Below are 11,144 nucleotides of genomic sequence, written 5' to 3'. Positions count from 1 at the left end.
AAAGAGGAAACAAAATAAAACAGAAGAAAAAATAGCAAATAGTATGCTTCAATCTGCATTCAAACTCCATAGTTCTTTCTTTGGATGTGGATAGCAGAAAACAATATTCTTAATTAAATTTCTATATAAATTAAATATGATCTTTAGGAATGGGGGCTTTCTTCCATGTCCTTAATATTAATTTGTCTTTCTGATTCATTTCCTTTTAGGTAACTGCCACAGCCTGAAGTAATGGACCAGAGAAATAATTCAAGGGTGACTGAATTTGTATTGGTTGGACTCTCCACTTCCTGGGAGCTCCAGATTATTTTCTTTGTGCTCTTCATTTTGCTTTATTTGGCCATTGTTCTGGGAAACCTTCTAATTGTGCTCACAGTGATCTTGGAACCTCTCCTACACACACCCATGTACATGATGCTGAGTAACCTTTCAGTTCTTGATATATGCCTGGCTACCTATGCGACCCCCAAGATGATCTTTGATTTTCTTGCAGAGTTAAAGACCATCTCCTTTGAGGGTTGCATGGCCCAGATATTCTTACTTCATGTCTTTGCTGGTGGTGAGATGGTGCTCCTTGTAGCTATGGCATATGATAGATATGTGGCTATATGCAAACCCCTACACTATACAACCATTATGAGTTTGAACAAATGCATAGGGCTTCTGGTGGCTTCATGGGTCATTGGGATCCTTCACTCCCTGAGCCAGCTGGCCTTCACTATAAACTTGCCCTTCTGTGGCCCCAATATAGTAGACAGTTATTATTGTGATCTTACTTTGGTCATTAAACTTGCCTGCACTGATACTTATGTTCCAGAAATACTAATGCTCTTGGACAGTGGTCTAATGGGGGTGACCTCTTTCCTACTTGTACTTATTTCCTATACTGTCATCCTGGTCACTGTACAACATCATTCATCAGCTGGTATGGTTAAGGCACATGCTACATTGACTGCACATATCACTGTGGTGACCCTCTTCTTTGGACCTTGCATCTTTGTTTATGTCTGGCCTTTCAGCAGCTTCCCAGTGGACAAAGTCTTCTCTGTGTTCTCTACTATTTTTGCTCCAATATTGAATCCAATAATATACACTCTAAGAAATAAAGAGGTAAAGACAGCCATGCAGAAAGTGAAGACCCAGCATGTAAGTGACAGGCAGATTTTTCAGCTGACCCCAGTTTTGACTAACACAATGCCTTGAACAGACTTTGATATGTATTTGAGCCACTCTTCTCTTCTTTCTTTCCTATGATAATTTTTCCTTAATTTTTTAAAAATTTATATGTAAAACTGAGAAGGGTAACCTACAAGGGATGGTGAAATTAGAGTAAAAATTTCATGAAATGTCCCAATCTAATTCTTGTTGTTGTTCAAATGTGTCTGATTCTTCATGACCCCATTTGAGGTTTTCTTGGAAAAAATATTGAAGTGGTTTGCCATTTCCTTCTCCAATTCATTTCATAGATAAGGAAACTGAGGTAAACAGGATCAAGTGACTTACCTAGGGTCACACATCTAATAAGTATCAGGCGAGATTTGAACTCACTTTCTGAGTGCTTCCTGAGTGAACTCATCTTCCTGATGCTAGCTGCTCCAATCTAATTCTTTCCAGCTGCTGTTACACAGATCCAGCAGAATTTCATAAATTGCTAATAGGGTTTATTTAAGTATCACACATCTATCATATTTTTGTACCTGATGATGCACAATCACTGCAATTGGGAAAACAAGATCAAATGAGAGGCTCCTAGAACAGGTATTTATGAAACATGTAATTCCTATTCAAAGTGTTTTGTCTGTGTATGAATCAATATCCCCACAGTCCACCTCAGCCATGAACAAAGATGGTGATGCCTTTGATCTTGCAGTCACCCACATATGCACCACCTTCATGTTCAAGCATTCTTAAATCCCCCTATCTGACCATAATTCTTTGACTTTCCACATATCCCTCTGCTTTCCCTTACCAGACTCTTTATCCACAGTATGATCCCTAATTCCTTGACCCCTTAGTTCTATCCCAAACCATTATGGCTACATTTCCTCTCTCTTCATTTCCTCACCTTGATTCCTTGGCAAACCAGTTCAATTCTACAGTGTCCTCCTCTCTGGAATCCCTTGCCCCCTTATAATATCACTGATCACATGCTTGCAAGCCTCAGCCTTAGATCACTTTCCCAATCCTCTGCCTTCACTCCTACACACTTGCTGCCTAATGAAGATGGAGAAAATCACACAATCATTCTGATGAGGTCTACTACAAATTAAAGTTGCACAACCTCAATTGGGCCCTTTCTGCTACTAGTCAATCCATCTATACTTCCCTTGTCAACTCAGTATACCTCTTTCCATAGTGGTTCTTACAAACCTCTTTATCACTCTTCAAACTTCCCATGGCTCCCACTACTCCCACACTCTCAGCTAAGAAGTTTGCCTCATATTTTACAGGGAAAAGGTGAGGCCATTTTCTGTGAACTCCCTCCTTTTCTTACTTCTTCACATATCATTCATATACCTTTCCCCACAGTCTCCTCCACCTCTGTCTCAGATGAAGAAATGGCCTCACTCCTTACTAAGGCAATCCCTTCTACTTGCATAAGTGATCCCAATCCTTCCTGTCTCTTCCAACAGATTGCCCCCTTTATCATCCCCTTCATTGCCCACTCTATCACTTATCTTCAGTCTCTCCCTGTCTACTAACTCCTTCCCTGCTGCCTGCAAACATGCCTATATCTCCTCCATTATCAAAAAACTATCATCTGATTCTTCCACCCTTGGTAATTATCATTCTATATCTCTTTTGTACTTTGGCATTAAATTGCTTAAGAAGGTTGATGGCTTTCTCTCCTCTCACTCTCTTCTTATAATCTAGCTTCCAACCTTCTTAGTTCACCAGAACTATTCTCTTTAGTTACCAAATCTCTCTGGATTTGAATTCAGGTCTTCCTGACTCAAGGTCCTGCTCCCTATTCACTGTGCCACTTAACTTCCTCACATTTAGGCCTCGAAGAAAATTACACATTTTAGGGATTCTGAAGTTTTATCTAGTTGGAACTGGGGGTGGGTGTGGCAGCAGCAAATGAACCCCTAACAATTACTATAGGGTTATTCAAGAGGTTGACCACAAACCTAAGGGTCGGTCAACGACTGGTGGTTTTGCCAATTAAAATGTATTCAGTATTTGAAGAATGTAAAACTAATGTGAAATATGAAATTACTAAATATCAAGCTTATAAAGTGCTATATATTGATAGGATTTAAGTATCATCTTCTCAGTAGATTCTAAGAGTAATCATATTATAGAATCCTGTTGCTGTTATTGTTGCTTTTTGTTTTTGTCAAATATGTTGTTGTAAGTTTTAATTTTTAACATTTCTTCTGAGTATAGGAATAAATACCTGTCCCATCCCTGATTCACATAGTATATTGAATATCTTTCTACTCTTCCTTCTGGGTAAAACTGTCTGATATTCAAAACCATTCATAACCTAGAATCCTTTATTTTTCCAGTTTTCTTACACATCGAACTTGTCCCCTCCCATATATATTTTATTTGTCAACTCCAGACATTTCCTTTTGTTGTACTAATTTAATGTTTTATTTTTCCCAATCAAATGTAAAAACATTTTTAACATTTGTTTTTATTTAAATTTTGAGGTCCATATTCTCTCTCTCCCTCTTTCTGATCCTCCTCCTTGAGAAGTCAAGCAATTTGATATAGATTATACATGTGCAGTCATACAAAACATATTTCCATATTAGTCATGTTGTGAAAGAAAACACAAATTTTATAAACCAAAGAAAAATTATGAAAGTTTTTTTCAAAAAAAAGAATGCTTCAATCTGCATTCAGACTCCCTCAGTTCTTTCTCAATTTCCAATTGGTATGTTTGTGTGTATACATATACATACATATATATGTATACATACACACACATACACACATATAATATATATCATATTATATAGATATACATATATGTATATACATATACACATATGTATATACATATATGTATATACATATACATATATGTATATACATATACATATGTATGTATGTATATATATTGTTCTTTTCCTTTTTAAAAAAATCTCTTCGGGATACAGACATAGTAGTGGTATTGCCAGGCCAAAGGGGATGCATAGTTTTATAGCCCTTTTGGCATAGATACAAATTGCTCTCTAGAATGGTTGAATCAGTTTACAACTTCTCCAACAGTGCATTAGTGTCTCAATTTTCCACATCCCCTCTAACATTTGTCATTTTACTTTTCTGTCATATTATCCAATCTGATAGGTGTGTGGTAGTACCCCAGAGTTGGTTTAATTTGCATTTCCCTCGTCAACAGTGACTTGGAGCATTTTTTCACATAACTATGGAAAGCTTTGATTACTTTGTCTGAAAACTGCTGGTTCATGTCCTTTGACCATTTATCAATTGATGAATGGCTCTTATTTTAACAAATTTAATTCAATTCTCTACATATGTGAGAAATATCCAGAATATTTTATTCCAAACCCTCTAATCCTTTAATGTAGACACTGCTTAATCTTGGGTTGTATTGGCTGTGGCTCCATGACATTTGAATTACTTCCTTCTGGCTGCCTGCAATATTTTGTCCTTAACCTGGGAGCTCTGGAATTTGGCTATAATATTACAGGAAGTTTTCATTTTGGGACTTGTTTGAGAAAGTGATCAATAGAGTCTTTCAATTTCTATTTCACAACCTGGTTCTAGTATATCAGTGCATTTTCCTTGATAATTTCTTGAAAGATGATGTTAAGGCTCTTTTTTGATGATCACTTCCAGGTAATCTAATAATTTTTAAATTATCTCTCCTTGATTTGTTTTTCCAGATAGTCTGTTTTTCCAATGACATATTTCATATTTTCTTTTTTTGTCTTTTAGTTTCGTTTTCTTGGAGTCATTAGCTTCCCCTTGACCAATTCTACCTTTTAAGGATTTTTTTCAGTGGGCTTTTATCCTTCTTTTTTCATTTGACCAATTTTATTTTTTTGGAGTTCTTACTTCCAGTGCATTTTTGTACTTCTTTTTCCATGTGGTCAAGCCATTTGGGCTTTTCTATTCTTAAGGTATTATTTTATTCAGTATTATTGTTTCTCCTTTACCAAGCTATTGACTCTTTTTTTCATTACTTTCTTTCATCTTGCATCTTTTCCTAATTTTTCTCCTTTGTTTCTTATTGTATTTTTAACAACTTTAATTTTTTATTTTTTATTATTATTAATTTATCTTGATTTATGAGCAATCACTTCCATATGCTTTTGAGTTTAAAAATTTTCTTCCCCTTCCTCCCCACCACCTTCCCCAAGATGGTGCACAATCTGATATAGGCTATCCATATACATTCCTATTAAACATATTTTCACATTAGTGATGTTGTAAGTAAAATTTAGAACCAATAGGAGGAACCACCAGAAACAGGAACCAAAACTAAACATAAGAGAAAAAATAGCAAATAGTATGCTTCAATCTACATTCAAATTTCATAGTTCTATCTTTGAATGTGGATAGCATTTTCTATCCTGAGGCCTTTGGAGATATCTTAGATCCTTGCATTTCTGGGAAGGGTTAAGTTTATCAATATCAGTCATTGCACAAAGAGGCTGTTATTGTGTACAATGTTCTCTTGGTTCTGCTCACTTCACTCAGCATCAGATCATACAAGTCTTTCCAGGCATTTCTGAAATCAGCCTGTTCATCATTTCTTATAGCACAATAGTATTCAATTACATTCATATACCAGAACTTGTTCAGGCATTCCCCAGTTGATGGGCATCCTCTCAATTTCCAATTCTTTGCCACTACAAAAAAAGCTGCTATAAATATTTTTGTACATGTGCGTCCTTTTCCCACTTGTATGATCTCTTTAGGATATAGCCGTAGAAGTGCTATTGCCGGATCAAAGGGTATGCACATTTTTATAGCCCTTTGGGCATAGTTCCAAATTACTCTCTCAAATGGTTGGATCATTTCACAACTCCACCAACAATGCATTAGTGTTCCAATTTTCCCACATCTTCTCCAACATTTATCATTTTCTTGTTTTGTCATGTTGGCCAATCCGATAGGTGTGATGTGGTACCTCAGAGTTGTTTTGTTTTGCATTTCTCTAATCAATAGTGATTTAGAGTATTTTTTCTTCTGACTATAGATGGCTTTAATTTCTTCATCTGAGAACTGCCTGGTCATATCCTTTGACCATTTATCAATTGGGAAATGACTTGAACTCTTATAAATTTGACTTAATTCTCCATATATTTTAGAAATTAGGCCTTTATTAGAGACACTGGTTGTAAAAATTCTTTCCCAATTTTCTACCTTCCTTCTAATCTTAGTTGCCTTGGATTTGTTTGTGCAAAAACTTTTCCATTTAATGGAATCAAAGTTATTCATTTTTGTTCTCATAATGTTCTCTATCTCCTGTTTGGTCATGAATTCTTCTGTTCTCCAGAAATCTGATAGGTAAACTATTCCTTGCTCTCCCAGTTTGCTTATAGTATCAGCCTTCATATCTAAATTATGAATCCATTTTGACTTTATTTTGGTATATGGTGTGATATCTTGATCAATGCCTAGTTTGGTAGTTTGATTGGTATGACACTGAATAAGTAAATTAGCTTAGGTAGAATTGTCATTTTTATTATATTAACTAGACCCACCCATGAGCAATTGAGGTTTTTCCAATTTTTTAGATCTGACTTTATTTGTGTGAAAAGTGTTCTGTAATTGCGTTCATATAGTTAGGGGGCTTATTTCAGGAAGTAGACTCCTAAATATTTTATAATTTCTACAGCAAGTTTAAATGGTATTTCTCTTTCTATCTCTTGCTGTTGGGCTTTGTTGATAATATATAGAAATACCGAATGATTTATGTGGGTTTATTTATAGCTTGCCATGTTGCTAAAGCTGTTTATTATTTCAAGCGGTTTTTTTATTTCTTAATTTATTTTTAAAATCTTCTCTGAGCTCTTCCAGAATTTTTTTTTGAGGGAGGGTTGAGACCAATTCACATTTTTCTTTTTTTATGGTTATAAATATTATTTTATTTTCCCCCAATTGCATATCAAGACAATTTTTAGCGTTCATTTTTACAAGATTTTGAGTTCCAAATTTCTCTCCCTTTCCCCCTCCCCTACGCTCTTCTGAAAATGGTAGGCAGTTAGATATAGTTTATACATGTGATATCATGTAAAATATATTTCCAAATTTGTCACAGTTGTAAAAGAAGAAACATATCAAAAGAAAAAAAAACATGAGAAAATAAAGTAAGTGAAAAAATATATTTCATTCTGCATTCATCGTCCATCAGTTCTTTATCTGGATATGAGTTTCTGAGAAGAGCTGAGTCATTCATCATTAATCATCACACCAAGGTGCTGATACTATGCACAATGTTTTCCTGGTTCTGCTCATTTTACTTTGTATCAGTTCATACAAATCTTTCCAGGTTTTTCTGAAATCTGCCTCTTCATTGTTTCTTATTACACAATAGTATTCCATTACCTTCATATACCACAGCTTTTTCAGTCATTCCCCAATTGATGGGCATCCCTTTGATTTCCAATATTTTGACACCATGAATAGGTCCACTGTAAATATTTTTGACCATGTGTGTCCTTTTTCTTTTTTATGATCCCTTTAAGATATACACCTAGTAGTGGTATTGCTGGATCAAAGGGTTTGCACAGTTTGGTTGTCCTTCAGGTTTAGTTCCAAATTACTCTCCAGGATGATTGGATCAGTTCAAAACTCCACAACAGTGCATTAGTGACCCAATTTTCTCACACCATCTCCAACATTTCTCATTTTCCTTTTGTGTTATATTAGCCAATCTGATTGGTGTGAGGTGATATTTCAAAGTTGTTTTAATGTGCATTTCTCTAATCCAAAGTGATTTAGAGCATTCTTCATATACCTACAAATATCTTTGATTTCTTCATCTGAAAACTGCTTGTTCATATCCTTTGAACATTTATCAATTGGGGAATGACTTGTAATAAGTTTGACTCAATTCTCTATATATTTGAGAAATGAGGACTTTGTCAGAGACACTTGCTGTAAAGATTGCTTCCCAACTTTGTGTTTTCCTTCTAATCTTGGTTGCATTGGTTTTGTTTAAACAAAAGCTTTTTAATTTAATGAGACCAAAATTATCTATTCTACATTTCATAATACTCTATCTCTTGTTTGGTCATGAATTTTTCTCTTCCCCATAGGTCAGTCAGATAAACTATTCCTTGTTCTTCTGATTTGATTACTTCATTGTCTATTGTAACTTTTAGCAAGATGTAGTTTCCTTCCTTATCTCTTAATTAGGTCTATTTTTGCTTTTACTTTGTCTAAAATCAGGGTTGTCACCCCTAGTTTTTTTTTTTTTGTTTTTCTTCAGCTGAAGCATGGTAGATTCTGCTCCAGTCCTTACATTTACTCTATGTGTCTCTGTACTTCAAGTCTCTCTACTTCTCGTAAGCAACGTATTGTAGGATTCTTGTTTTTGATACACTCTGCTATCTGCTTCTGTTTTATGGGAGAGTTCATCCCATTCACATTCATAGTTATGATTACACCTGTGTATTTCCTTCCACCCTATTCTTCCTCCTCTTTGTCCTCTCTCCTTTCATCTTTACCTCCTCACCAGTGCTTTGCTTCTGTCTACCACCTCCTCTGATGTGCCCTCCCTTCTGTCATTTCCAATCTCCCTTTATTTACTCTCCTCCCCCACCCCACCTCCCTGTTGGGTAAGACAGATGTCTATATTCAACTGATTGTGTATATTATTCCCTCTTTGAGCCAATACTCACGAGAGTAAGGTTGAAGTAATGCCCATTGCCCTTGCCCCATTTTTCCCTCCATTTTAATACATCATTCTCCCTTCTTCATGTAAGATAATTTACCCCATTCAACCTCTCCATTCCTTCTACACCGTTTGTACTCTTTTTCTTAATCCCTTAATTTTTTGTGTCATCCCTTCAAATTCATCTTATACCTGTACCATCTGTCTATGTATAGTCCTTCTAGTTGTACTATTAGTGACATAATTTTTTAAGAGTTACAAGTATCATCTTCCCATGTAGGGATATAAATAGTTTAGCTCTATTGAATCCCTTATGTTTTCTTTTCCCTTTTTATCTATGTATACTTCTCTTGGATCTTGATATTGGAGGTCAAATTTTTGGTTTAGTTCTGCTCTTCTCCTTATGAAGGCTTGAAATCCTTCTATTTAGTTGAATGACAGATTTCCCCCTCAATGTGTTATGCTTAATTTTGCTGGGTACGTGATTCTTGATTGTAGTGCTAGTTCCTTTTCCCTCCAGAATATTATGTTCCATGACCTCTGATACTTTAATGTTGCAGCTGCCAAGTCCTATGTAATCCTGATTGTTACTCACTGATATTTGAATTGTTTCTTTCTGGCTACTTGTAGTATTTTTTCCTTGACCTGATAGTTCTGAAAGTTGGCTATAATGTTCTTTGGGGTTTTTATTTTGGGATCTCTTTCCAGAGGTGATCAATGCATTCTTTCAATGTCTATTTTGCCCTCTGATTCCAGAACATCAGGGCAATTTTCCTTGATAATTTCTTAATTATGGTTTTTGGTAGAATAATGATTCTGATATTGTGTCTCCTGGATCTATCTTCCAGGTTAGTTGTTTTTCCCATGAGGTATTTTACATTTTCTTCACATTCATTCTTTTGAATTTGTTTGTTTGATTCATAATGTCTCATAGAGTCATTGCCTTCCACTTGCCCAATTCTACCTTTGAAGGTGTTGTTTTCCTCAATTAGCTTTTGTACTTTCTTTTCCATTTGGCCAATTTTACTCTTTAAGCAGTTGTTTTCTTCAGTGGATTTTTGAATTTCCTTTTCCATTTGACTAATTCTACTTTTTAAGCAGCTTTCCAAACTGTTGACTCTTTTTTCATCATTCTCTTGCTTCATTGTCATTTCTTTTCCCAGTGCTTCTCCTACCTCTTTTCTCTGATTTTAAGCTCCTTTCTGAGCCCTTTCATGAATTCTTTCTAGGCTTGTAACCACTTCCTACTTTCCTTTGGGGTTTTGTCCATAGGTGTTTTAACATTGTTGTCATCTTCTGAGTTTGTGATTTGATCTTCCCTGTCATCATAATAATATTTTATGGTCAGATTCCTTTTTGACTTTTCAGATTTCTTAGTGTTCCTCCTTGTTGAAGGACTGTGATCTGGATCCACATATGGACAATGAACCAGAATCTTGCACCCAGTGCCAACAAAGGGACCCTTGGAATCTCCTTCTGATCAGTTGTTGGGCCCCTTTACCATCTATGGTCTGAGAGCTCTAGAAGATACACCTTCTGATTTGATTGTCCCCAAGGCCTCATGCTGGCTTGCCAAGGCATTGCCTGTGCTGGACTGAGCTCCACTTTCATCCTAATGAGACAGACCTTTCCTACCCACCTTCTAGCTTGTCTTGGGCTAGAAAATTGTTTCACCCTATCCTTTTGTGAGTTCTGCTACTCTTCACCAGGCTGTCAAAAGTGTCTAACACACACACACACATGCACACACACAGGTTAAGAATATCTGAACTATGGTCTTACTAAGAAGAATGACCCTGGGAATTTAATTCCTATCCCCTAAAAGTATCTCAGAAATATATACTATTGGGAACTATTCATAACCTTTGAGAATCACAAGACAGATAAACAGATGTGGTAATGACACAGAAGAAATAAACATGTAGGTAAAAATGTTATTCAAAGTTCATGTAGAGATAGATTTTAGATTATTAATATTCTGAAACATCTGGAGAACTTTTGTCAAAATGTCTTTGGGGAAAAAAAAAAACTTTCTTCCAATGAATGAAGAGAATTAAAACCCTACTCCACCTTCCCTGTTTATATCACCCAACAAAGAAATTGGGCGGGCCAGATGAGAAGAAGACAATGATATTAAGAGAAGAGTGTTTATTTATGAAAGCTACAGTAGCTCAACTTACTCATTTACAGTGTCTGAAATGAACAGAATAGACAAATACCGACACTGTTAATGAATCCATATGGAAACTTCTGAAGGACCTTTGTAAGTGTTATCTCTCTCTCTCTCTCTCTCTCTCTCTCTCTCTCTCTCTCTCTCTCT

The 11,144-nt window shown here is 35.7% G+C and overlaps 1 protein-coding gene across 1 annotated transcript; it reads left to right on the top strand.

Moving 5' to 3' along the window:
• The first annotated feature begins 231 nt into the window (after positions 1-231).
• LOC114028384 (olfactory receptor 4K15-like) lies at positions 232-2,601 on the top strand. Its single transcript, XM_027842626.1, has 2 exons — positions 232-1,146; positions 2,458-2,601. The coding sequence occupies exons 1-2, from the start codon at positions 232-234 to the stop codon at positions 2,599-2,601; spliced, it is 1,059 nt and encodes a 352-aa protein (XP_027698427.1).
• The last annotated feature ends 8,543 nt before the right edge of the window (positions 2,602-11,144 follow it).

Source organism: Vombatus ursinus, unplaced genomic scaffold, assembly GCF_900497805.2.
Source record: "Vombatus ursinus unplaced genomic scaffold, bare-nosed wombat genome assembly UNPS02014880.1, whole genome shotgun sequence".
NCBI classification, from domain to species: Eukaryota; Metazoa; Chordata; class Mammalia; order Diprotodontia; family Vombatidae; genus Vombatus; species Vombatus ursinus.
Note: the sequence above shows the minus strand (reverse complement) of the source record. Positions and strands in the feature narration are given on the sequence as shown.